Source organism: Stylophora pistillata, chromosome 2 (assembly GCF_964205215.1).
Source record: "Stylophora pistillata chromosome 2, jaStyPist1.2, whole genome shotgun sequence".
Classification (NCBI taxonomy): Eukaryota; Metazoa; Cnidaria; class Anthozoa; order Scleractinia; family Pocilloporidae; genus Stylophora; species Stylophora pistillata.
In genome coordinates, this window is record NC_142520.1 from 37327199 (window position 1) to 37355120 (window position 27922).

The 27922-nt window shown below is 39.4% G+C and overlaps 3 protein-coding genes across 3 annotated transcripts; 2 read left to right on the plus strand and 1 right to left on the minus strand.

Annotated features, from left to right (window-relative positions):
- Positions 1-2043: 2043 nt before the first annotated feature.
- On the plus strand, positions 2044-9511 carry LOC111329460 (solute carrier family 2, facilitated glucose transporter member 8). Its single transcript, XM_088751176.1, has 4 exons — positions 2044-2424; positions 4589-4795; positions 5615-5918; positions 6456-9511. Exons 1-4 carry the CDS (start codon positions 2203-2205, stop codon positions 7196-7198), a joined length of 1476 nt encoding a protein of 491 aa, XP_088607302.1. The 5' UTR covers positions 2044-2202; the 3' UTR covers positions 7199-9511.
- Positions 9512-13313: 3802 nt separating this feature from the next.
- Positions 13314-22359, plus strand: LOC111329456 (solute carrier family 2, facilitated glucose transporter member 8-like). The gene is made up of 4 exons (XM_088751180.1): positions 13314-13767; positions 17590-17796; positions 19282-19585; positions 19908-22359. Exons 1-4 carry the CDS (start codon positions 13540-13542, stop codon positions 20591-20593), a joined length of 1425 nt encoding a protein of 474 aa, XP_088607306.1. The 5' UTR covers positions 13314-13539; the 3' UTR covers positions 20594-22359.
- On the minus strand, positions 22353-27338 carry LOC111329445 (solute carrier family 2, facilitated glucose transporter member 8). Its single transcript, XM_022934154.2, has 4 exons — positions 26978-27338; positions 24146-24352; positions 23481-23784; positions 22353-23259 (listed from the first exon to the last, which is right to left on the minus strand). Exons 1-4 carry the CDS (start codon positions 27182-27184, stop codon positions 22511-22513), a joined length of 1467 nt encoding a protein of 488 aa, XP_022789889.2. The 5' UTR covers positions 27185-27338; the 3' UTR covers positions 22353-22510.
- Positions 27339-27922: the final 584 nt, after the last annotated feature.

The following is a 27922-nucleotide window of genomic DNA, read 5'->3' on the forward strand; positions in this document are numbered from 1 at the left end:
GCCCTCATAGAGTTTCCACCTCTACACAGAACTTATTAAAATGACGTTGTGAAATGTCCTAGTTTCTAAAGCAATCAGCATCTTACTTTTAATGTGCCAACTAATCTATGCTGTGAACTTTTTATTCAGTTCCATGGATACATGAGCCGAGATAAATTAACGAATTTTGCTTGAAAAGTTTTTTATAAGTAATCAACGTGTGCATCGAACTCGAGACGTAATGGTGCAAGCCTCCGTGTATCCTGGCGTGAGTCACGCGAAGGGAGCAAGAATATTTTATAAGAGCAGGGGGAGGGGGTGGGGGGTACATTTCTGAGATGTTTTACGCAAGCTGTCGTGCAGCAAAAGTTGAGACCAGGGAGATGAAAGAAGAGGTTTTACCTTACTTGCTTGCTGTATTTTGTCGTCGACTAGAATGAAATCTAACGAAGACGGCTTGTCTGTTTGGCAAACTGTAAGGGGTAAAAACAAGACTTACGCAGAAAAAGAACAGTTTAAGGCGGAAAAAATGAACACTGGTTGCATATTATGCAATCTAGGAAAAAATGGCGACCACATGCTCAAAGCCGTGACTGAGGGCGGCACACGAGTTCAGAATTTCGTCACGTTTCTTTGCGGAAGTGGTTACGTAAGTTGGTTAATTAATTTCTTTTCAAATAGCTCAGCCGACCCTTCGCTGTTATTAGAGGAATCCATAATGAATTTTTTTCTTTCTGACTGAAGAAATTCGTTGCAGCCAAACCAATTGTTATTCCGATATCCATTTCTTTATAGGAAATCTATCATGAAAAGTTCTTCAGGAATTACGGACAGGAAACAGACATGACGATCTTTGCTCTTTGGCTCTTTGGCTAGCCTGTGTACAGCCGCCCCCTCTTTTGGAGGGGGGGGCAGCTGTACGCACGCTACTCTTTGGCGGGCTTTCGACAAAAAAGAACAGAATCCTCGAAAATGATGAAGTCTACTTTAAACTCCGGTTTCAAATAATTCATCACAAAATTTTCTCGAAAAAAGTCTTTACAGTCTATACAATATGTTGTCATTTTATGATTGAGAACCCGACTCGATATGAAAAATAATATAATAATAATAATAATAATAATAATATAGTTTACATCTCTTGATATGATATGAAATTTAATCTTTTCTTTTTTTATGTAGACCAATTTGCGGTGCAGAATGTGAAACAACCGGATGGTTATAAGTAAACACCGTAACAATTACGTATAAACAAATTTCTTCTGTTCTTAGAAGGAGAAAAAACACCAAGTAAAACGGAAGAAGAGAAAAGAGAGATATATATCTTCTTAAAATTTTATTGGTTTAGGTTGTACTTTGAAGAAATGATCTTATTACGCGATCTAATAAAAGCCATGTACCGCGTAATGAGGAAAGCCGGAGAGTAGGACCGTCAGCCGGTTCATATGATTCTCCGCTTTGTTGCCACAAGAAGGTATCGCTTTATGAAGTAACCTAGAATGCAAACAAGTTCATGTTATCACAGGCGGCTCAAGCGTGCTGTGTGTGATTTTGGGGTCTAAGGGTCATTGACGGCAATACTTAATATATTTTAAAAGATTTAATTTTAAGTGTAAGCGTGTGCCGTAATTAAAAAAAATAATAGAAACTAACGCTTTTTTTTTACTTTCTTTGTAGTGCATGTAGTGCTACTACCATAGAAATAGAGTGTGTTATGAACCCAAATCATCCAGAGTACGCTAGGGCCGCCTTTGATGTCATGCGCTGATGAGGGAGTCCCCACAAGGCCCTATAAAATGTTTGATTTAATCGCGTGTTTATCTGATTTCAACAAACTTGTGCACAGACGCGTGCAGTGAGCCGACGCTTTAAAATTTCAAGCGAGTCCAAGAAGTTCGCACGTGAGAGCAAAATTCAAACTTGTAGACTGACCGGAAAACTTGAGCAGCTATGTGGAAAGGTTACCATGAGACGCCAATTTCCACGTGCCCACATTTATTTAATTCTGTATCATAACACGTGCAGTATATCCTGTTGTTACACGGAGGTCACCAGGTCAATGTTTATCTCGAATCAGGGAGACATCACGTGAATTAGCTTGTAGTATAGTAATTAAAGTTTCTCTTGATCTTCAGTATTTTTCTTTGAGGCTCCCGTCGATGCAAGTTCTTCGCGAAATTTAAAAGGAAACAACGTCGTTACCAAGTCTGAACTTGCGGCACGATGACAGAGGATACCTACTTCGATTACCAATTAAGTGAAAAACCATCTCAGAAGAAGGGTAAGGAACGCTTATGGACCGTACTAATCGCTTGTTCGGTCGCGGCGTTTGGTCCTTTTAGTTTTGGATACTGCATGGGTTATTCGTCCGCAGCAGTGACCCAACTGGAGAACCCCAATCGTACAGATGTCTATCTTGATAAAAACGGGATCAGATTGTTTGGGGTAAGGTGCTTTATTAGAGTTGTTATCTTACTTATGTTAACCCGAATTCGGCGACCTTGTCGTTATTGCACAGCATCCAGACAGGGGTGGAAACTCGTATAAAAGAGCGCTTGAAGACATATTTAGTATGCCCAGGCAGTGAGATCTTTTTCAAAAGCATGCTTCTGTTCTACGTTTTATTTTTTTTTTTTTTCGTTAGTCAGCTTTCATTGACAAAGCAGAGGTCACAAATTATAATCTCATTTTTTTATATGATATTTTTTACTTTGCGGGAGGTGAGCAAAAGAAAACACATGTATCATAACAAGCAGTGACACCAGAACTTTCGCTCTGTGGAGAAGAAAAATCATTAGTGCGAATATTGGAAAAAAAGTCCTGTCCGATTGTTGTATGAAAAAAAGAATTTGCATTGAATTCAAATTGAACAAGTTGGTGAAAAGGTCGCTTATAGTCAGTCTCATGACATTCGTGATGTTTCTGTTACATAAGCGGTGATATCATCACTTAGTTAACTAATTCAATCGCCTTGTCCTTAGTCGTGCTTTTCGTATTTGACAAATTCAATATATATCATTCTCTCAACCTTGCTATGAATTTTCCTTCACTGATTTCACGATCTTTAAAAATGCACCTTAGTTCGTTAGTTATCAGATCACAATTTTTTAAGAAAAATATGCAGGCAAAACTGCGTATTTCATCACTCACTTAACTTGCTACCGGAAAGGCAAGTCCTTCATTTTAAGCACTTGACTCTAGGGATGACTCTGCAGAATTCTCAAAGTGGCTTTCGTATTTTTTATTGATCATTCCCCTTTTACGGGGGTGTAGATCTTTGCATTGGTCCTTTTCTCTGGTTTCATAACAGATCGTAACCCGAAGTGCACAGGAAAAAACGGAGGCGAAAGGAATTTATTATAAATAACCAAAGAACTTTATTCAAACCTGTTTTCAAAGCTTTCAAACTGCTTTTCATTCAAAAAATACAAAAGAAACAGACAAACGTTTTATTGTTAACTTTGATCTTCATTCGGTATCCTTGTGCAATAGAGGCTTTTGGGAATTCATCACAGCTGGCGTAAGAAGAAGCCGCATAAATTAACTTTCCTGTTTGAACCGCCACTCGACAAATATAAAAGACGACGAACAGTTTACAGTGATCAAAAATCCTCGTCCAAGAACTAATTGTGAAGCTCTTGTAATGCTCTTCTTTCATAAATAGACATGAAACTGGAAAACATTTTGCATAAATCCATAAAATAACCCAAAATCGTTCCCACTTCACATGCAATACTTCAAAAACAAAAGGAGAGACGATAAAAATACCGCCGATCTCACCTTTACCTAAACGAAGGAGAGCGAACGTATTCCGTCGCGTATGAAAGTGATCCACGCAGTAATAAACCCTACTTATGTAGTAGTGGAAATTCAGGTCCGTAAGTATAAACCCTCGCAGTATACTGAGAGGATCGCTTTCATACATTTCATAAAACCGCAATATACGTACATATATTTATTACACGACTCGGGCAGTCAGGGGGCCAATAACTAAAATCAACCAATCAAATTGCTCTATTGTCGGTCAATATTCTCTCAGTATTAGACCGAGCACTGTCCAGAACGGTTCCGAATGATACCGCACTTGTGTCCCTTTGAACTTCAGTCGTATAATAAATCTCTTATTAAACAAGCTTGCTCGGGACCGTAGTGGAAGAATATCGGCCCTCGGTCTTTTTTGTACGAACCTCGCTGCGCTCGGTCCGTACTGTCAAAACCTCGGGCCGATATTCTCCCAGTACGGCCCTCGCGCTTGGTTAATAAGATATATATGATTTTCATGTATTTTCATTGGTGATATGCTTTAATATGGGGTCTATGACTCTTTTACATTTAACCACTTGGCTTCTGCTTTTTGTATGCTATAAATTGTAAAAAACTAAATGAATAAATAAATATATTCAAAATTCATTGATTTCTATTCCGTCGTGTTGCTTGTTATTTGTTTATTGTAAGTAATGTTATTATCTTAGTTTTAACCTACGTCATTTACACCAAAATTTAATTGAATTGTATTTATCAACACGAAACGGAGTTGTCTATTTCCAAGGCACAGATTTTGCATAGTGCAGTTTCAATTATAAATCATCATTTTTTTTTCTCCCACCAGTCTATATTAAATATTGGCGCCATGATAGGGGGTCCCTTTGGAGGATGGGTAATTGACTTCTTTGGCCGAAAGCTAGCACTCATGATCACCGCGCTCCCATTCAGTGCTGGATGGCTTATGATTGGTTTTGGTTCAAATGAAGTTTGGCTGCATGCCGGGAGATTCCTTTCAGGTCTTGGAGTAGGAATGGCGTCACTCATTGTACCAGTAAGTAAATATCCGCGAACAAAAAACATTTATTGACGAACTTTTGTCTTTATAGTTGAACTGTATACAGTCTTAAGAGTTTCTATCATTAAAAGGAAAGGTGGCATTGGAATTTTTGGCTTGTCGGTTTTGGTGCTCATTGCAGTTTGCGAATTTTCCGTCTTTGAGCATTTGGTTTTTCGGTTTTCGTCAAACATACTTACAGGTTTCGGATCTGGTGTCCGATGTGGTTTTCGGTTTTTTCCTATTTGGGTTCCGGTTGTTCTTCAATTTGAGCGGCAATAATGTGCCACCGCTGATCTCGAATAGCCCCAAAACTTGTGTATGCTCCTCTTATCACCCCTGCATTGGATTGATTAGGGTTTCGATAAATGGGATGTGAAACTTAACTGGTTTTGCCGGTTTTTTATGCGGTTTTCGGTTTTGATCGAGTTTTTTTTTTTTTTTGCGGTTTTGGATGACTTTTTTCTACAGTTTGGGGTTTTTTAATAGACCTCAGTCCCCCCCCCCCCTCCCTCCTGAAGAAGGAATATGACTAACTTAATTCTCCATCTTTTTATTCAACCATTCAGTCATCGATGCGTTAATTCATCCATGCCTCTTATTATTATTTATTTAATCACTCATTCACCCATCTATTCATTTGTTTAGTCTTTCATTCATTCATTCCATAAGATCCATCAATCTCTTCAACTGATACACAATATGTTCACTCATTCATTCAAAACCCTTGGCGTTCCTCGGCGTGAAATTTTTCATTTACTTTTTGCAACAACGTTTCATGTGTGGTGCTAACTGCATCATATGTTTCCTTCTTAGAACTATATTTCCGAGACTGCCCCAGGTCGTCTTCGAGGTGCATTTGGTGCGTTTAACCAAATTGGAATTGTCGTTGGCATCTTGTCATCCTACGTAATCGGCCATGCCCTCTCCTGGCGTTGGTCTGCCATCGCAGGAGTGGGTCCCCCTGCCTGTATGTTTGTTTTGATGTTTTTTATGCCAGAAACCGCCCGCTGGTTATTGGCTCACCTTAAGGAGGGGCGTGCAGTCAAGACTCTACGGTGGCTTCGTGGAAAATATGCTGAGATTGAGGACGAGATTGTCGAAATCAAGGATAGTTTGAGTACGTAAAATTCTTTTATGTTGTTGTTTTGTTGCCTCTGACGAAAATTTTATTTGTACAATGTAGTTCATGCCATCTAGAGAAAGCATGAATCCAAGAGACAGAAAAACCTCTTCATGGGCGCAAAGTTCACCCCTTCAAAGTTAATTACAAACCCAAGGTACTGAGTGCCCTCCGAAGATTGTTGATAAAAACTGCCGATGATAAGAATGTCTTAGTAATGTACACGATGCATATATAACGCATTTTAACTTTTAATAGAAAAAGATAGAGCTTGTCTCCTCAAGAGTATAGTAATGTCAGTTATGCTGGTCAATTAAAGAGAGACTTAAGTCAAGAAAGCAAAACCGCCAAGTTCATAAAACTTTCCGTCATGACTGACGACTCTGTTAGTTTCACCTGTGAAGGATGTTAATAGTACTCTACATGCGCTTGGTAAGAATATCGCATTTTACCAACAGGAGAAACACTTGTATTTAGTCTCTGTTATCGATATATACAATAAGATAGCATTTAATTCTAAATTTCTACCAACAGGTTTAAAAGAGAAGATGTCAATCACAGAATTCAACAAACGGAGTTTTCTCCGGCCTTTTGCAATCAGCATGACCCTTCACTTCTTTCAGCAGAGTACTGGCATCAACGCAGTTATGTTCTATTGTGCCACGATTTTCCAAAATGCTGGTTTCGAAAACAACAGCACCATGGTATCGATCTTGATAGGCGCCATTCAACTTGTCGCTGCTGCCGTGTCCATCCTCTTGATTGATCGTGGTGGCAGGCGCTTCTTGCTTATAATCGGTGGCGTCGGAATGTGTGTCAGCTGCTTCAGTATGGGTGTCTACTTCTTCATCACAATCAATTCCGTACCAGATACCGATATGGCGTATAGTGGCCCCGACATTTCCTGGCTGGCAGTTACAAGCATCGCTGTGTACATCGTTGGATTTGCAATGGCTTGGGGTCCCTGTACATGGCTCATAATGAGTGAGATATTCCCCGTGAAGGCCAAAGGAGTAGCAAGTGGTATTGCCACTTTCTTCAACTGGCTTTGCTCCTTCATCGTCACCCTTTCTTTTGACGTGCTCATCGACGGACTCACCATCGCGGGGACCTTCTGGTTCTTTGGAAGTCTTGCGTTTCTCGCTGTGGTTTTCGTCTACTTTTATGTCCCGGAAACGAAAGGAAAATCGCTTGAGGAGATACAAACGTACTTTGAAGGCAAACGACAGAAAGAAAACGATTCTGTGGAGCTTTTCGACAGAGAAACGGACGTTTAGGCTACGTTTAAGAACCAAAATACTGATTGCCGTCAAAGCATCAGCGTAGTGCTTTTCAAAAAACCTCTATAACGGCTTGAAATTCATTTCACCTAGGACAGAATGGACTGGACATTCGACTTTGCTCAAAATGATGACAAAGAAATTCAAAATCTGTTCAAAATATCGAAATACCCGGGTAACTAATTTAGGCACAAAAATGACTATCCTATATTTGGCAATTTCATACGATTCTATTTTAAAAAATGGAGCAGCAGCTAAGAAAAGATGTGTTTTAAAATTTTTGAGAAAAAAAATTGAGTCTTATGAGGCATCATGCTTCATTCTCAGTTACATAAACGTTTGTAAATATTAGTGGTTTCAGGTTGAAATTTATCCGGAATCAATATTTTTCAGTATACTTAGTTCGTTAGCCAATTTCATGCCACGAGGATAATTTTTCCAAGTGATAAAATTTGAGACTTCATTCGCCATTTTGGAGAAGAGGCCTCTTGTTTCTTTCACTGTTTCTTACGTAACCCTTTTTTTCCAAAGATATCAATTCTAGTTCTCCGGTCTGGCTTTCATTTCTTATAACTTTTGAGTGGTATTAAATCAAACAATATCCTTTAATTGCTGTATATCTGTCTTCCAAAAGATTATATCCTAATCTTTCGCTTTCCTCCCAGACCGTTTGTTTGAAAATGTATTGATTTCAGTTACAAGGATAAAGTTCAGTCACTTTTGATAGTAAAAGGGCTGACATTGCTACTTCTTCGAAACAGGACAAAAATTTAATTTTTAATAAATTGAACGGGCAAATGTTTATAAGTCAGTGTATATATATATATACGAGAACTCGAACGAGAACTCGCTGTTTGACAGCCTAACGAACAGTTGAACATTTTAACGTTTCAGAAGATGTTTGAGGAATGAAATATTATGATTTAGAACGCAAATTAATGCAAGATATTTGCATTTTACTCATGAGATAAATACATTTCATTCACTTTGGTGTGTTTTTTAAGGATTTTTGTAATCTTTGCCCTTTTTATAAGAGAAGGATGACTGTGATGACAGAGAAAGTCCAAACCGGTGAAGACAGTTTTGCTCGTCTTATGTGGAAAAATGTTCATATTTCAAAATATTTGGCGTTCTCAATCGATGATGTTTCTTTCCTCGAACATGCAAAGCGTCTAACAAAAAGCCTCATCAGTAAGGTCGCTTTTTGAATTGTCACAATACAAAATACTTTAATGTATAAATCGATAATTTACATACATACATACATACCTACATACATACATACATACATACATACATACATACACTTTATTGAGCATCCCTGAAAAGGGCTTTTCAGCATCAATATTAAAATATAGTAAAAACTAAATAAATAACTTAATAACGATATACTTTCATATTACTTATATATTACTTAACTACTATATGCAAACAACAATTATCATCAAAGATGGTTCATATTACAAATCAGTTCATTAATTAAACGTCTCTTAAAGACCTTAGTACTCGTGATTTCCCTTAAATCTTTACTTAAATTATTCCATACTTTTACGTCACGATAATAAAAGGCGCGTTGGCCAGCATTGATTCTACTAGATGGAATATTTAAACTATCTCTATATCTCGTCTGTCAGTCATGAATAGTAGCTCTAGTTGAAAATTTATTTGTCAGATAACTAGGCGACCGTCCTTTGAGACATTTGTGCATCATAACTGCATCATTGACTATAAGTCTTTGTTTGACATTTAGCCATCGAAGCGATTTTAAACCTGCAGAGATATGGTCATATTTGCAGAGTCCTAAGATAATCCTAGCTGCAAAATTTTGAACAAGTTGAAGCTTATAAATATTAGTGGCAGAAGTATTGCTCCACACTGAGGAGCAGTAGAACAGCCTACTAAAAACAAAACTATTAATAATTAACAACAGCGTTTCCCTATCAAGTAAATGCTTAATTCTATTGATTTGAATCCCTTTATTCATACAGCTAGCAACAGTTTTACGTACATGTTCATCATAAGAGAGACACTGGTCTAAGAACACTCCAAGATCCTTTGCTACAGGTATAGGTGATATTTGTTTATCACAAAGCGTTATCGTAAAATCAGGTAACTGGCGTATCAATTTTGGCACGCCTACCACTAAAAGTTTAGTTTTATCTGGATTTAAACGTAGTGAATTGTGGCAACACCACATACAAATTTCGTTTAGGTCAGAGTTAACTGCTGGGACTGCATTATATAGCTCACTAGTTTTAAATTTCATGTAAAGTTTGGAGCCATCAACATAAACAGCAGATTGACAACGTTTAGGTATAGATAGTAAATCATTTATGTAAACAGTAAACAGTAAACAGAACGGGACCAAGAATAGATCCCTGTGGAACTCCCTAATCAACTGGGAGGGACTGCGAAACCACATGCCCAATACGATTTAAGCGTATGATGAGAGCTTGGAGTCTTTCAATAAGCATAAGGCATCAATAGGCCTTAATTCTGACCTTTCAGTTCAAATTAGGTTTGGTTTTACGACACTCAGCCGAAATACGCTGTATTTATAAACCCTTGTTTCGTTGAATTTGTATATTTTGCTTCAAAAATATACAAATTTACCTGGAAGATCAGTAAAGAAAATTGAAATTTCAAAGAGTCTTAAAGAAAGCGCAGCACGGCATTGCCTGTAGCCATCCCAAAAGCAAAGCTCTAGGTCGAAAGACTGCTATTGTTTGTCTATTCATGTTGAATTTATGGATTTGAATATTGTATAATACTGACAAAGTCTGGCGTATTGGACTTGAATTATCACAGACAGATAGGTAAGCGATGGACATTCAATTTTTCTTGCTGAGATATTCTTGTTGATATTGATCAAGGAGTACTAATAAGGAAATATGATTTCAAATAAAAAAGCGTGTGTTTTACGTTAATTGCTTGGAATTTCCTTCCTGTTTGAGTCACGAATTTGTAAAAGAGTGGTTCTTGGAAATGGTTCTCCCCATCCCTTGGGATGTCGCGCAACGCTCTCCTTAAAATATAGTTTATAATTCTCTTCAATTTCATGGCATGCCAAAGAGAGCAGCTACGAAGGATACTTCGGAAATAAAAAACTGGGGTCCAAAAATACTTCTTCCACCTTGTCGGAGGGGTCAGTTGAGATTTCCTTGTATGGCTCGACCCAGTCATACGTAGAAATTCATCTCCCACGCTCTGTAATAGCTCCACTTTGCGTTTGGTTTTAACCTCACAACCAACAACAGTCAAACCTGTATTTAACGGTCACCCAAGGGGATTGGCGCTCAATACAGATTGCACGGAAGCATTAAGAAAAAACATAAAAAACGCCATTGACCACTTGATGTACTCGCTCAAAAATACTACTAACATTGATCGCAAATTTTACCCTTTAATATTTTTCAAGAGTCGTCGCTCCTTTACTGCTAAAAGCTCGGGGGAATTAAACTGCATGTGCTCTTATGAATAAATTATTCCTGTTCCAAAAATATTCAAATCTGAAATAAATCAGTGTATTACCAGGTAGACTGGAATATACACAGAAATTTGTAGTAAACAAATTTTAGCGATTCCAGAAACCTCTCTGTAATCTAAAACTGAAATTCGATGGTCTGTAAATGAGTTAGAACAATTGAATACCCTCGATAATATATTTATATCCTTAACGCAAGGTTTTACTGCTGTAATAGACGAATTAGAGCACGATTTTCGGAAAGGTGTGAGACATTTTCAAGACGCGTGGGGTCCTTTCAGTTCCTTTTTTTTTTAACGGGCTTAAAATATTGATCAAACAAAACCCGTCACGTCTTTAGTCCTAGTCCATGCGGTATCTGTCGATAATTTATGATAATGATGATAATTTATGATAATGTATGTTGTGCAGGCCTCCTCCCCTGCGGCAGTTCCTTTTAGAAGAACTCAGCTTCTTTCTTTTTTTTTCCGATTTGGTCCCGGTATCGACAGAATCGCTTGGGAAAAAACATCATAGAACGAGTACTTTTTCCCACTTCTCTTCAGAGAGGGGGATGGGAAAAAAAGAAAATAATATCAGGGGATTTTTCGCATCAAGTGTAGACAGAAAACTATGTACTGTTCAAAGGAAACGATGACATCATAACACAAGTTGAGGGTATGAGGGACTGACAGCCGTTCGTGGGATATCAAGCAACGCTACATCGAAAAAAGTCAAAAATTGTACTTCGTTTTCGTCAGTACGATTACGGTTCACATTCTTTGCATGGGTCTATTTCCCGAAAATAGGCTGCTTATTAAACCTACATAAGACTAAGCTATCGTTCGGGGTCGTTGACTCAGCAACTGATAAAACTCGACCGATTGTTCGTGTATGTACCCACAGAGTGTTCTCTTACGTAAGCGAGTTACGTTATGGGTCGTACGTACAGTTCATATGTCTAATATGAACAACCATGAAAAAAAAAATTCACCTCGACATTGTTACACATAGCTGGTGAATCTCGAATTTCAGCAGGCAGAGATTTCTTAGCTAACAAACGCTAAGCAGCTGAACAAAAGTGAATCATGCGAAATAACTAACCTTTGCATCCAAATCACGCATCAGAGTTCTTGTCAGTACGATGGACGCACAAAGACAGACATAACTGGATGAACAATTCTTGCCAATTTCATCGCAGCCCTCGTTCCTCTCAGTATCGGGCTTTGTATAGACCACTTTCATAAATGGCTGCCGGATTAAAATTCTTTTGTTTACATATAAATTTGCCTGGGTGGCCTCGTTCTCCAGTACAAAATTCAAAAGAATATATTATCTCAAGCGAGGCCACTTGGGCAAATTTAAATTTAAACAAAAGAATATTAATCCGGCAGCCATTTATGAAAGTGGTCTATGGGGTAATCATCACCTGCCCCTGAAGATTTACAAAACGCCGAGAAACCTTCGGATGTCCGATTATCCAGTGAACAGGGATCTTAGTTTTCAGTAAGTTTTTAATTGTTTCTTTTTTTCTATTCTTCAAGAGAAATGTGCATATTGAAATAAATTGATATAACTACAATGATTATAGATAATTTAGCGATAATTTGAGTAGTAATCTCACTGAGCACAGCCTCTAAAAAGCCTCTAAAATTCTAGTTATTTAGAGACACTAGAGATAATAGCGGAACAAACAATTTGACTGAAAGGTATTTTGAACAAAAGGAGTGAAACAAAACGGACTTTATATTTTACTCTGTGATTGCAGCTGGCGGCGTTTTTTAAAACCGTGACCTTCTCTTCTCCCGCTAAGGAGTCTGGTGCCAAGCTATGTCACCGCGCTACAAGCAAATTATCGTCATACACTTAAAAGTCACGATAAAAGATGGAAAAGTCTCGTCATTTGCAATCACCTTTCACTTAGAGCTCTCCATTCATTAAAGTGCAGTTTCATTTTGTTATGACGAAACTGTAAATGGTACGCATCATGATTAGCCATGACCAATCCTCTTCCGTACATAATTTGCACCATCAAATGGAGGCTCTTAGAACTTTCGAGTGGTTGACGAAAGCGAAGTAAATCAACCCATGTTTTGAAATAAACTTATACTTTTAACGAAAGAAAGAAAACTGCTCTACTTCCAATTTATGTCTTTTTCCTCTTCTTTTTATCCGTCACAATTGAAAGAAGTCAGTTTTTTTCAGAGCTACGAAATAAGTTTACCAAATGAAACAAAAAAAAACCACAACTGAGATTTCTAATGAAAGAATAACTTGCAAAATACTAAAACTATGCTCCAGGCCTAATTATAAAGTTCGCGTTTACCTCATCCAAATTGAGATATCCTTTAAACCTTTCTAGTTTTCTTTTTCTTTTTTTTTTTTTTTTTTTCTTAATTTTAGACGCCTTTTTACAATTTAGAACGTTCTTTCAACGAAAATTGGAAATTACGTCAGCGGAACCAAAGCAGTCCCTGAATATTCTTGTTTGTAAAACATACAACCTCGTTCCCAGGGTCTTTCCCTTTGTTGGGGGTGTGGCGGGGGTGGGGTGGGAACCAACAAAGGGAAATGACCCTGGGAAAGAGGTTGGTAAAACATATTCTCCTGGCCAGTTGTATCAGGGAATTTGGAGTACAGTGAGAAGAGTATGCATACTGCTGTTAGGGTGTAAAATTGCTCAACTAGACGAGAGGTGAACAAATGATCATCACGTTACAAAAACGAGTTTGAACTTTGGCTACGGTGTAAACTAATCTGATACACTCCAGCGTTGTAACATAATACAAAACGAAGAGATTTTAAGCTTTCTCTACCGGACATTTTGTTGGTTTGCTGAAGTTCAACAAATTTCACGGTCAAAAGATTCTTAGATATGGTAGAGGTTCAAATCAAAAACTCCTACTCGCAGTCAATTAACTTCGATGAACCTAAAGTTAAAGACAGAGTCGGAAGATCAGTCCTTGCCACTTTGCCTGCAGCGCTTGCCTCGCTCAGCAGTGGTTACTGTTGGGGATATTCGTCGTCCGCTTTAGAGGATTTGCAAAACGCAGGCACATCCTCCGCCTTTCGCTTAACTGTTGAACAAGGGTCCTGGTTCTCGGTAGGTTTGATCTTTGAAATTTAAGTAACAAGTAGATAAGTTTAACGTAACTCCCCCTTAAACTTGAATCAAATATATAAAACCAACGCGGTCCTTACTGTACGCCCGACAAACGAACTGGCATATGGCATGGCTAAAAGAATCACTTGACAATCACTTGATTTTGTTTTTATAAAGAGCGTGGCAGTATGTCACGCAAAACATCTGTTACACCCGAGATTTTCAAAGCACAGGTAGCGCATGTCCGTGACTAGAGACGAGCCAGAAGACGAATGTTGATTCTCGGATAACAAGATATCACGCATTTTAGCTCAGAGTGTAAATGAAAAATAAGAAAACTGACTATTCATTTCAAATAAATACAACAAAAGCTTTAGAACTGTTCATCGGCGTGGCGGAAAAACGCAACAATTGTTGACATTCAGTTTTTATTTATTATCTCAACAAATATTTACAGCAATAACACCTACAATATCTCATTTTAAAGTGTATAAAATGAGCTTTTCAGGAATATATAAATTTTATAATTGAAACCAAGGACTTTCCTGAAAAAATAAATTTAAAACACAAAATAAGTAAAATAATAATGCAAAACTCGAGGTAAAAGTCACTTATCCTCATTAGCCCAGGATATGGCAGATTATTTAATAGCACAAAGTGATCATTAACATGTTAGTAATATGACCTGAAACTTCGAAAGAAAAAGAACAAATCTTGATTTTTTTGGGAATTTTCATTTGCGCCCATATCATTCGAAATCAATTTCAAAAATTCAAAAGATGCATTTCCATGGTAGCAGCCGGTCGAACGAGGTATCGATTACACTTCGAATCGCTTCGCAGTTATTGCTACAAAACATGTTCTCGGCGTAAATGTTCTCGGAGTAGATTACTGTTAATTGGAGTCCTGTAAATCAATTTTAAATCGAATTTGAGGGCTGCGCGAGAAATCAAGCAGAAAAGGACAGCCTGAGGCGATTTCAATTAAGACCACGCGGTCGATCACAGGCAGCCCAAGCTGACTACTAGAAAAGCGGACGTGTCTCTTACAGTGTTGCGCAACGTTTTATATTTATAAAGGTTTCTATGGGATGTTAAGAGAGAAAAAGAGAGAAAAAAATATCTTGTTTTCAAATAAAATAGATTTACCTTATTGCATTGTTATTTTTTTGCTGATTACCAGCGTCTCAGGCCATTTTGAAGCGTTTTCGGCGTGTTAGCGCTATTTCGGTGTTCAACTGCTAAAATAAATACAAGGCCGGAAACCCATTTTAGAAGTGTCTGTCGCCCGAAGCGAATAATTCCGCCAAAAAATTACCACCAGTCTCGATTCCTCCAGAAAATAAAAGCAGAGATGTTGCAGTTCCATTTCCATTCACTCGATTCCCAATTCCTCCCACAGATCTTTCACTAGCAATGCTTTTATCTCCAGATCGATCGGCTTTCCAATTTCGAACTAGGCTCGTTGAAACGATCGTGGCCCCGTTCGCCGATCGCATAGTATGTCGGGTAATAAAAATTAAGCCCGGCGAGGGTAGCCAGCGTCCTGCAGGGACCAGGGGAGCTAACTGGTTTGTTTGCCGACTGCAGGCCGCTTCTCTCTTTTAAGGCTATTTTGTTCAGACTACTAAATAACTTCAACTTTCGACAACGGTTTAAATCACTCCTTTTAATCCAACGAAAAGACTGCTAACTTCAAGCGAAAAGCACATGTTCCTATATCCCATAATACTAACACAACAAAAATGTCCTTAGTAGGGTGGTCTCATCACAAGTCCAGTCTCACTAGGGGGCGTGATATCCTCCCACTGCGGGTCCGGGCCCGAACAAAGGCAACACTGCAAGAGTCACGTCCGCTTTTCTAGTAGTGAGCTTGGGCTGCCTGTGGGTCGATGGCGACGATTTCGCAATGGCACTACTGGACTACTTACCTCGATTCTCCACTCTCATTTGGAAAGATATCCGTATAACCCCATACCAATCAAAAACAAAGCCGAAGTCTCATAGGTAATCTGTTGTTTTGCCTCTGTTTTCTTTTATCCAAGAATTGTATGCATAATGAAGTATGGGGTTATACGGAAATCTTGCCTTGCTTTCTTATCCAGTTTCCATCCCATCAGCGAAGTTTTTATCTTTAAATAGCTCTTCCAGTATCGTTTCGCCGGAGATATTACTCAAACACGCTCGCTTAGAGGACAATGCCTTCTTCATGGGTGAAACTTAAAACGTCTACCACCAAACTCGGTACGTGATTTGTTTAATATTTCAACGTCATACACACCAAAATTGGAGGAAATCGGAAGTAACTCAATATTATTTCGAGCCAGCGAAAGTTATCGTCGTAATTACGACGATAAAGTGCAGGGGCTGCCGGCACAGGGTTTTAATGTTATTTTAGCACGGTCATATATGCGTACTGCGGTTTCATGAAATCGACGCAAGCGATCTCGCAGTAATGAACCCTACTTATGTAGTAGTGGAAATGAGGCCTGAAAGAAATTCATGCCCTTACAAGATTGAATCCATTACCTCTATGACATCGGTGCAGTGCTCTACCAACTGAGCTAACAAGCCAACTGGGAGCTGGACATGATCTTGGTTCGTATTAACATAGGCAGGGTTCATTACTGCAAGGATCGCTTTCATACATTTTTTGAGCACGTTCGTCGACTTATTTGTTTCAGTGTCTTGGCATAATTCTGTGTTCCCCAGGCCCCATGTCATATCACACTCCAGCGAGTTTTACGCTTGAATGTTCTACTATTAAGCTACAGATTACCCGACGGTGGCTTAGATCGTTAACCGTCTTTGAGATTTTTGAATACAGGTTCAGAACTTAAGACGCAGTCCCTCTAACTGAAAAGCGATCATTTTCAGAAGGGAAGCACAGTAGTTTGTGCCATTCTTGATGAACGGCGATGTTAAAAGATAGGCCGTTATGCACTGAAGCGATTTGCGTTCGGAAAAAAAAACTTGTTTTGCGACATTTCGAAAAACCACTGGTGGTTTCAATTTTATGAAATCAACTATAATTCTCAAATGTACTTTGACAATGGAGGATAACTTGCTCACCTCATCCTCTCCTGATTTCAACCATCGTACTTTGGTTTCCTTGTTCCCTGACAGCAGATTGTTTATCCAATCAGCACAATGGAGACTTTCATGTGTAACTCGCTTTGCTTCGCTGAAAGCTATTTCCGTTTATGTAATCTTCTGTTTATTTCGAGAAAATTGAAGTACTCTCTATCTATATAAGTAACACAAGAGTCGAGTGCAAAAATCGCGCGATAGTTGGACAGTTGGTTATTTTGCACTGTGACAAGACCTTAATAAACGGTCATTTTCGCTTGCTACGCGTCCTGTTCTATCTGTTTCGCCTGAGAAGAAATGTGCATAAGACAAAACAGTTTGAAAACAAATAATATATTTAATGTTTTGGTGTGTAGTATCGCTGAGTATTTTTTCTTGTTTTTTGTATTATGACCCGCCCGTTACGGGCTCGTCAAAATACGGTCTATTTTGTAAAAATGCTCCGCGATACTAAACACCAAAACGTCCAACAAGACGTAGTCAGTCAGTCAGTCAGTCATGCCCTCAGTGGCATGTAGGGCAGCAACCGTGCTCCCTCCACATCTGCCGGTCCTTTGCCATGAGTTTGGTGCCAGCCCAGGTCTTCCCCGTCTCCTTTCTCTACTGTTCACCGCCAGGTGCTCTTGGGGGGGGGGGGGGGTCCCTCTCCCGTTTCTCTCCAGGTGTCCAGTGTAGAGCGTTTTTTTTTGCTATAAAGGCCTCCTGGCTGATGAAATATTCACCTTTTTTGCAGTCCATGATTTGTTTTGGAATGATGATTGGATTTCCTTTTATTGGATGGGCGATTAACAAGTTTGGTCGAAAGGGTACGATGATGTTATGCGCCATACCTTTTGTGTTAGGATGGCTTCTAATCAGTTATGCTTGGAATGTTGCCATGCTCTACGCTGGTAGATCAATCACAGGTGTGGCATGTGGTGCTGCCTCCTTCACTAGTTCGGTAAGTGGTCGGAAGATGTAATATCTGACGTTTGAGTGACATGTGAATGAATTAGTCAGAAATTGATATTCTGGTTGCATTTTGAAGAGGTTCGCGTAGCATCATGGAATTTTCGGGTTATTTTATGTTTCGTGGGAAAGTTAAATTGTTGTAGGTCGGTCAAACGTATGCTTCATCACTTTCTCTTTTTTTTTTGTATTTGTTGTAATTTTTGTCCTCCGAGTCCCTGTAAAGTCTGTAAAACATCATTACAATCATTGCTTTATTTTCTTCGTGATTAGTAGTGTAAACAGGTTAGTTTACTCCAACGGTATCGTCCTAGATAAGAAAACTGTTTCCGCATATTTTTTGGCCACATCTAAAGAGAAGCTTTGTAGTGGTTTTTCTTATCTGGCGTACCACAGGTTCTTTTCGGAGAACCCTAGTAAGTTTCACTGTCCACATGTTGAGATTGTATCAGGATGCTTTTTCCATTGAATGTCTCGTGTGAACGTAGTCTGAATTGCTAATTGCTTGCTGTTCATGTAAGCAAAGGGTAAGGTGAGGTCAGCACTTAGGCCAATTCGCCCACACTAAAGGAATTGTGGGTTGTGTGTGCTTTTAAAGGAAGAAAATGGAGCTACGTCATTGGTGGGAACATGGCAACGAGAAAAACATGAATAAATTAGTGGAATGAAAAGCGAAAAGGAGTTTGTTCCAGATGTCGCGGATTAAGTGGCTAGGAATATTCGTGAAGGGGGTAAGTTTCTGAATAAACTGTGGTGCTGCGTCGGTGGGTGGTAATGAAAGATAATTTGGTTTTAACAACAGTTCTATCGTGTAAACTGGCCACCGTGAAGAGTTTTTACAGTTCACGTCACAGTCTCAATAGTTAGCCGTTCGTTAGAGCGAATAGGGACCTTAATCAAATCACTACGGCGACGGCAACGAGGACGGAAAAAAACAAAAGATCTAATTGGCAGAACAGTAGCTCAGCACGTGCGTTTTAAAAGTTTGTACATTTCGTAGACGTCCTTTGCAAAACAACAACGTGCAATCACCAAAATTTGCGTGGTCTGCGAACGGAATCCACAACGGCAAATTATTTTGATTTCCATTTGGAACTCGACGCTACTTTTATACGTCATGCTGAAGCTGAGGTGTGGCGCCGTATGAGAGGGTAAACACATGCAGCCATTTTCGAAATTCTAATTAAAAGTAGAAATTCATTTTTCAATCGACGTCATCCTTGGCGTTGCCGTCCTGACTACTTAAGGTCCCTAATGACGTAGGGCTAGCGTTCGAAAGGTCAGCTTTAGAAACTCTTCATAGTAGCCTATTTGAAAACAAATTATCCAGGAGCATTCTTACTCTCCCTGGATGGGAGGAGGTTAGATCCGTCACAGGTTCCAGCATTCAAACAGTTATTGATTCATTTCCATCTATTTGGTATCTAAAACAAGAACAAGTTTCCTTTTCGTTAGAATTATATATGTCTTCCCTCAGGTGTACGTTGGCGAGATTGCAGCTGCCCGAGTGCGTGGAGCTTTATGCAATTTAAAATGCCTGGGTTTCTCATTGGGAGTATTGCTATCCTTGGCGGTGGGCGTCCTGTGCCATTGGAGATGGCTGGCTTTTATTGGTACAATTCCCCCAACATTGGTCCTTATTCTGATGATTCCCATGCCCCAGTCCCCTCACTGGTTATTGGGAAAGAACCGAACGGGTGAAGCATTGGAAGCTTTTTTGTGGTTAAGAGGTCCTAATGCAGACGTAGACGAGGAATGCTCCACAATTAAAAAGGCTCTAGGTGAAAATGTACAGTATACCCCTTCAGGTCGATTATCTTTTGAAGGCCAAGAAAAGCTGGGGAGAGTATTTTTGCGGACTTTTACTCTGCTATGATTTAAAAGAAACTTCATTATTTAGGAGAAAGGCTCTTCCATCAGTACAGGCTTCACTTTCCCATCCTGAGTGGATACGATCAGTTATGCTTCCAGGTTAAGTTATACATAGTTATCACTGACTTTTTCTCAGTATGATTCCTTTTTTTTTTTTTTTTGGAGTTTTTACCTACATATTTTAACGTCTTATTTACTCATTTTAGCATTTTTTTCATTATTATTTTTCAGATCATCAAGGGAGGCTACAGTTTATGGATATCAGGACACCCGCAATAGCTAAGCCCTTGATAATAAGCACCGGCATTTTTGTATTTTCAAATTTTTGTGGAGCAGATGCAGTGCTCTTTAATGCAGCAGATTTATTCAAAATTGCAGGCTTCGTGAATGAAAAGCTCGTCGCAGTATCTGTGGGAATTTCTCAGCTTGTGGGTGGTCTTTTCTCTTGCTTTCTCGTAGAAAACGTAGGAAGACGAAAGCTTCTGTTAACCTCTGCACTTGGAATGTCCGTGTCCCTAATAACACTAGGCGTGTTCTTTGAGATCTCTGTTCCAGCAAATCAGATATCCTGGCTGCCAATCCTGTCTGTTTTTCTTTTTAACTCTTTGTTTTCTCTGGCGTGGGGACCACTCCCGTGGGTTTTGATTTCAGAAATGTTTCCTGTCCGCGCACGTGGCCTCCCTTGCAGCTTTGTATTCATGGTCTTCGCAGTTACACAGTTTTTTGAAACCACAACTTATCATTCTATGACCACTGTGCTGACCATTCAGGGTGCCTACTGGGTTTATGCTGGATGTTGTATCTTAGGCTTTTTGTTTGTTTATTTCCTTCTACCCGAAACGAAGGGTAAAACATTAGTGGAGATTGAAGATATTTTCAACCGATCGGTTAAGCACGCCTACGAAAGAATTGAATAGTAACTGTCTAATCTAATGGACTAGTAATTACCAAACGTTTATGCACCGTTAGCAGAAAATGGTAAGGAGGATCATATGGTTTTAAGGGGAACAGGAGGTTCCCTGCCCCCCTTTTCCCCACGCAATAAATAATAACGGGTCATTAAGAGACAATGTACACAAAACAATTGCCAGAGGGGACACAACCTTTTGATATAGATGATAGGTAGGTACCCGCCTGTCCCCCTGGATTAGGTCCCCATGGGTTAGGTCCCCCTATACCAAGCAGCACTGTATGAAGCGGTCACCTTGTATAAAGTAATCGTTCGTGGGTACCCTTTACTTAATCCCAACGGCCTTATTTTATCGTCCTCCACCTCCACGGTTGAACCCTCACATTGAGCGGAATCACTTGAATAAAACTAAGAACAACCTTTTAAGACAAACTTTGTCCATGTTACTTTATATCTTAAAGTAGTATTATATTGAGCGAATCCTTTATGGGTGTTTTTTATCGATTTTTACAACACCTTTCCCCGATGGAACCTTCAGTTAGCATACAAGTGACTTATTCACGAAATTTACACAGCGGAACGGAAGAACCAAACAAAACAGGCTAGCGTTGTCAATCGATCAAAACTGACCCATCAATTTACACGAACCGCGACAGACAACAATTTTCACTCGACTCTCATGAGAGTCTGATGATCTGGATATATCAACAAAGTTGAAATGGTAAATTGGCCACCGTAACGATTACAAAAACTGACGTTTCGCACTTTAGCCCTTCGTTGGAGCGAATAGAGGAATTGTGGGTTGTGTGTGTTTTTAAAGGCAGAAAATGGAGCTACGTTATGGGTGGGAACATGGCAACGAGAAAAACACGAATAAATTAGTGGAATGAAAAGCGTTCGTTGATATCTGTGGGATTTAGACTGCCTGTTTGAAAGATGAGCTTTGGTTCAAGATTTTTACGGCTTTCCGTGCTACCTAAGTGTAAGGAAAGACCGCAGATTGCCTTATCAGATACAATGAATATATGAAGTTCATATATTTTAAACTACGGTATTAAATACGTATGATGCACGATCATATATTCACTGTATCTGATTTATCATCACGGGTTTATTACGAGTCAACTTAACGGCCTGCTCCCAGTTGGCTTGATAGCTTAATTGGTAGAGCGCTGCACTAGTATCGCAGAGGTCAGTAGTTCGAATACCGTACAGGCCTGATTTTCGCTATTGCATAAATAGCGCTATCTACTGCGAAGGATCGTGCATCATACAGATTGCCTTATGTTACTTAGAATGGTGAGGTAAATTAAAGTGTCTAGCGACTGGTTTCGATGTGTCCTTGTCATTCTTTTCCACGTCGCGAAGGTGGTCTGACGATGGCTTTTTCTCATCTGGACCATCACACAGAACGATCAAAACTGGATTAAGTGGGCCAGGCTGAAGCCCGCTTGGTAACCTTTCAAGGAGAAATATCAATGTACATTTTTTCTATTTTTAAGTTTTTTTTCATGGGGTCCGTCAAACGCTTATCAAACATTCCTGGTTTGAATTCATCCAGATAGGACAATCAATGCGCAGAGAGCCTCTACCTAATGTTGTATTCTGTCATATGTCCAGATTTTTCGATCAACAGCCAATATTGTGAGAGTCTGATCATTGTATTGTTTAAATTTCAATCAAGTAAAGTTAGGTATGTTAGATACATCACATATGTTACATATGTGATGTATCTGTATCTTGATAAATCTCTTGAAGAGTAAAAAAACTGTTAAATTTCTTTCTTTTATTTTTAAAACAATCTTATCGCTGTTTACATATTTTACAAACCAGATATAGTATTGACTCAGTTCCTATTGAAAACTCAAAATGATTAGTAACGTGGACCGTACATTATCGATATAAGTCTCACTTTATCAAATGCTTAGTCAATCCTAGCGTAGTTACGTTTAGTTTTATTAAAGATGGCCTCTATTTCCTCTAATGTTTTCCCTTTTGTCTCGGGTAAAAGGAAATAGACGAAAAGAAAACCCAGGAAAGAAATCCCTGCATAAACCCAATAGGTTCCTTGCATGGTAAGAGCGTCAACCATGGAGTTATATGTATACGTGACAACAAACTGCATTAGCCAGTTTGTAGAAGTTGCCAAGCTACAAGCAAAGCCACGAACACGCAGGGGATTTATTTCCGCCATCACAAGCCATGGGACAGATCCCCATGCAAGGGAGAACATCAGATTAAATACAACAATACACAAGATTGACAGCCACGAAATGTCTTTCGCTGGGACAGAGTGGCTGATAGAATTGAGCAAGGAGACGGCGGTGGATGTTGATGTTCCATCTTTCGGAGGAATGTAGATCTGGAAGTACACACCGAGGGTCACAAGCGACACACACATTCCAAGTGCAGCAGACCACAGGAGAATTCTGCGGCCCGCTTTGTCCATAAGAACACATCCCAAGCCTGCAGCCACGAACTGTACCAAGCCGACAGTAATAGCTGCAAGCTTTCCATTTGAAAAGCCTGCAGTTGCAAAAATGCCTGCAGCGTTAAACTCCACTGCGTCCACTCCAGAGAGCATCTGGAGCGCCATCAACCCGACGCTGATTGCAAGGGGCTTGGCGATCTCTGGCGACAACAATTCCCTTAGATGAAGTTCCTCATGACTATCTGTCGAAAAAACAAACCAAAGTTTATCGTACCAGCTGTCTTTAACTTTTTTAAACTCTAAATCCGGCGTCATCGGCGCTATTTACTCACGATGGCGAAGGGACATACTGATAGGAAAGGTGAAGCAGGTCATGAATTGCCCAAATGCAAATACTAAGTTAAATGCGTCGCCAAATACAGTAACTTTCAAATATCTCTGTGTTTGAAATAAAATGTCTCACCAATGGTCTCTTTGATAGTGATACATTCATCTTCGATGTCTGCAGAAGGACCTCTTAACCAAAACAAGGATTCTAGCGCGTCACTTCTGCGGTTCTTTCCCAGCAACCAGCAAGGAGTCTCCGGCATAGGAAACAAAAGAATAATTTGAAGCATAGGAGGAATTGCACCAATAAAAGCCAGCCATCTCCAGTGACAAAAGACACCCGCCACATAGGCTAGTATAAGGCCAACAGTGATGGCCAAATTGTTGACAGACCCAAGTGCACCACGTACCCTTGCAGCTGAAATTTCAGCAATGTAGACCTACAAAAAATATATATTGCATTAACAGGTCAATTTGAAATTTCCTGTAATTAATTTCCGTGACTAGTGGTAAGATCTTGCCATCTGCCGGACCATATACATGAATGAAAAAATATCATCAATGCAATTCTTTTTAACAGGTTTACCCGAAGTCGAGGATGATTTGGTGTATTTGCTTTAAATTTGAATGGTTTCATGTGACTTTTACCAAGCAACAATTTCGCGGTCATTTCAAGTTGTTGCTAATTCGCCATTAAGTTTGGATAGTTACAACAAATAGCAACTTTCTGACGATAAATTGAAGTATTAACAGTTACAGCAACGCTAACTTAATTATACACACTCTAATCCACAGACATACCGGGACAGTCAGTGAGACTGCACCACAGCCCAGGCCTGTAATGATCCGACCAGCGTAAAGCATGGCAACATTCTTAGCGTAGCTAATGAGAAGCCAACCCAGCACAAGTGGAACCGTGCAAAACATAATGGTACGTTTCCGACCAAGCTTGTCAATCGCCCATCCACCAATGGCACTTCCGAGAGCAGCTCCAATGGTAACTAAAGACTAAAGAGAAATCTACAAGAATGAATCTCGTAGGTATGAAACTCAAGTACGACAATTATGGTATAAAGGTAAACAGCGTGCAAGTCTAATTGGATAATGAAAATGGTACTTGTCCGCTCCCGCTAAAAGTCCACACTAAGCCTCATATGCGAAGGGTAGTTCAAAGTGCAGAGATCCAATTGCTGGATAACGAACTTCTGAAAAAGCTCACTGGTCAGGGACATATCATCATTAATCGGATGTGCGTAATTGACTCGACATGCGGCCTGTAGCATCGTGGTAGTGACGTTTATGTCACGTGACCTTTCAAACCATGTGCTCTGAAGAGTCCACCATCTTCTTAATAGAATTGTTTTGTTACTGGAGTCTTGTGTGTTTTCTTCTCTTGCGAAGCTGCTACACGGCCTATAAAAAATGGACAGAGGGTCCCCTATACTTTCTGCGTGAAGCGTGATTAAGCGATATTTTTTCTCGTCAAGAGTGATTTGGCCAGTTTTTCTTTATTCGTGAATCGTGTTTTAAAATGATAAGATCTTTTCATGTCCGCGTGAACTAGTTTTTAATTTAAACGTGACTCGTGAACCATTCTGACTACGGCTTGATGAATTCCCGGCTATCCAATTGTTTGGAAAATGTAGGTATTGTTCTTGACCGGCTTTGCTTAGGTTTGACAGTACCCGGACTTCATATAGATACATACGTTACTTGACCACTCCCCATAGGGGCTTTTCAGGGCCAATTCCCACCCATCCCACCCCAGGGGAGGACATCCATCACACAGTAATCTCGTGCGTGGGAAATTAACGTCTCCTACCCTTAACCCTGCAGGAGACGGGGCCTACGGTTTATTCGTCCTTATCCGAGAAGACATCTATCCATTTCTTGATTATAGAAAGGTAGCAAATTCTCCTCACTTATTTTAAGACCATGAGTATCGGTCCGGCCGGGGCTCGAACCCTCGACCCCCCGCACAACACAATCCGGCGCTCTAACCAATTGAACTAACCGGGAGGCAGTCGATAAAATTCTTAAAACAGACCACTAATCGTCCTTGAACAAGTAAGATAAGTCATTACGTCGTCTAAGACTGATCAAGACTAGAAAAAGTAAGAAAATATCAATTCGTTTCTGTGACTTTTTATTTTTATGTGAAACGTGATTGTCTCAAATTTCGTGTGAATGTGAACTAAATTTAAATATTATTCGTGACGCGTGAAAAGGCCAAATAACTGAGTTTTACAGAGGGACCCCCTGGATAGAGGTCAGCCTGATTAGATTTATTGAGACTGCTGCGTTGCATTCCAAAAAGTTTCATTAAAGAACTTACGATTTGAAATCTTAAGTCAAGCAAAGTCCTTCTCAGGGTATACTTCATTTCACGCACGAAAGGTAAACATTTATTGCAAGTTCTCACTGTAGCTTGAAGTGTGCTTGCTTTAATGTTCCTCAAAATATCTTTAGCCGGCCGTCTTTGTTGATTTATTGAGCGTTGGTAAGTTTCGCTACGGACTAAAAATTAGCATTTTGTCCTTTAGTCTAAGGTCACGCAACACGTCGCCCCAAGTGATGAACGCAAGAAACAAGAAATTCAAGCAGTCTTCCATTCCGTTAGCCCTCTCCTAGCATTGAAAATGCATGAAGATAGCGTAAGCTTTCTTAACGGAAGCTTGTCACGCCATGAAGAGTCGTCCACGATGCGTATAGTTTTCCTTATTTCCTTTACACATGCTGGGCTGATCAAATCATAAGAACAAGTTATAAGAAAGGAGTTTACGAATAAATACTTTATGCATACTTGGAAAATCTAGTCCATCGATCATGGCGTAACTCCGAGTAAGGATCTTTCAGTAATATTATTTGAAATTAGGGTTTTGGATCAATAGGGATAACTAAAGACTATTTAGTGGGAAACGATCGTTTTACTCATAGAGTGGGAAACTGCAAGTATTTCGAAACATTTCTTTTATCTGAATGCGAAGAAAATCCGTGGCTCTACCGAATAAAGCATCAACAGCAGTCAACGTCGAAGAACTGAAGTTACACGCACAATTCCTATTAGGATAAGATTTTTGTAAAAATCTTCACTTGTCTTCTACAACTGCTACTAAAAATTTTCAAGGGTTTCACTTCATTGTCTTGTCACTGTTTTTTTATTTTTTTATTTTTTGCAATTGTTTTAATTCTAAAAGCACTGATCCACATCATTTTCAAATAGATCCCATCGTAAATCATGTGACTCTCGTGCGAGTCATGTGCTCTTCAGTTATCGAACAAACAGTTGTAGCCACAGAAAAACAAAATGTGCGAAATGTAATGTATTGAGGGATACCAAACAGGCAAAAAGGCCTCCTTTGCCAAAGTGACGGTAATACCAAAAGAAAAAACCTGCTGGGCGTTATTTATCTGGGAGGCGTTATTTGGTTTAACCGAAGGAGTAACAATTATTCCAATCTATTTACGTTTTCGCCTCGATTTTTTTTTTAATTCTTTTATTGATACTGTTCAAAACTTTAATTAAGTTTAGTCTGGCGCTACATAAGTGGCCATTTCACGATGTACACATTAAAAAAGAAAACCCGAAGCAATTATGGGGTACTCATAGTGGCATTAAAAAAGGAAACTTACTGAGAACCAAGATGCCTGATCGTCGGATAAACGAACTGCAGAAGGTGCATCACTGCTTTGTAAATCCACCAACGCAGACGATGAATATCCCAGACAAAACCCAAAGCTGACCGTACCAAGTGCTGCAATAAAGGTTGCAAGGATTGATCTGCCAACTCTGTCTTGAAACGCGCTCATTTCATTGGACTGGGGAGAGTGCGAGTGCATGTTGTTTTGTCCTAATTCTGCTATGATTGATGCTTCTTTCGATAGAAAAGGCTCAATTCTATGATTCGGAACAGGTGCTGCAAGCTGGTGTCATTATATATTCGAAGACACGTGATCATTAGCATAGACACCCGTTCCAAGTCTTTGTTATTGACATGTTGTAAGGCTTGGTTGGAGTGATGCGTCATATTTCACAGAATAGCTACGCAGATGAATCCTCACGTGTGGATAGGAAACCTTTCAAACGTCAGGTATACGCCATTGGATAAAATTTGGCCGCCCACGTGCCAGTTTCCCGCACAAATTGAAAATAATGGACACGCACAAAAACATAACAAAAAACCCCAAGACAACTTGGTTCTGACGGCGTGTAAACACGTTGTTCAGTTACTTCTTCGTTCGCATGTGCGTTGAAATTTGGCTGTTTTTTTCCGCATGGAACGCTTCAAGCACGGCCGTGCCAATGCTCACGCAAGGAACTATTGCCTTGTTATCGGGTTGCACTTGTAACAAGAATTCTTATTTCGGTTGTGGTATTGTTTTAATTGACAACTGATTTCTTCTTTGTAATTTTGATATGGTTTAGGATTCTCCCCCGTGAGATTATCATACACTATTATTACTATTATTATTATTACTATTATTATTACTATTACTATTATTATATTATATTATTATTATTTCTGGAGGCTCATTTTGGAATGCTTTAAGATCATATGCTCAATTGAATTGATCTTT

What these genes read in the sequence shown, in the direction of transcription:
- LOC111329460 (XM_088751176.1), top strand. Translation starts at nt 2,203, where the DNA reads ATGACAGAGGATACCTACTTCGATTACCAATTAAGTGAAAAACCATCT. An exon ending in TGGCGTCACTCATTGTACCA is followed by an intron (nt 4,796 to 5,614) that starts GTAAGTAAATAT and finishes TTTCCTTCTTAG; the next exon opens with AACTATATTTCCGAGACTGC. An exon ending in CGAAATCAAGGATAGTTTGA is followed by an intron (nt 5,919 to 6,455) that starts GTACGTAAAATT and finishes TTCTACCAACAG; the next exon opens with GTTTAAAAGAGAAGATGTCA.
- LOC111329456 (XM_088751180.1), top strand. Translation starts at nt 13,540, where the DNA reads ATGGTAGAGGTTCAAATCAAAAACTCCTACTCGCAGTCAATTAACTTC. An exon ending in CTGCCTCCTTCACTAGTTCG is followed by an intron (nt 17,797 to 19,281) that starts GTAAGTGGTCGG and finishes GTCTTCCCTCAG; the next exon opens with GTGTACGTTGGCGAGATTGC. An exon ending in CACAATTAAAAAGGCTCTAG is followed by an intron (nt 19,586 to 19,907) that starts GTGAAAATGTAC and finishes ATTATTTTTCAG; the next exon opens with ATCATCAAGGGAGGCTACAG.
- LOC111329445 (XM_022934154.2), bottom strand. Translation starts at nt 27,184, where the DNA reads ATGCACTCGCACTCTCCCCAGTCCAATGAAATGAGCGCGTTTCAAGAC. An exon ending in CAGTCTCACTGACTGTCCCG is followed by an intron (nt 23,785 to 24,145) that starts GTATGTCTGTGG and finishes TATTTTTTGTAG; the next exon opens with GTCTACATTGCTGAAATTTC. An exon ending in CACTATCAAAGAGACCATTG is followed by an intron (nt 23,260 to 23,480) that starts GTGAGACATTTT and finishes TTTTTTCGACAG; the next exon opens with ATAGTCATGAGGAACTTCAT.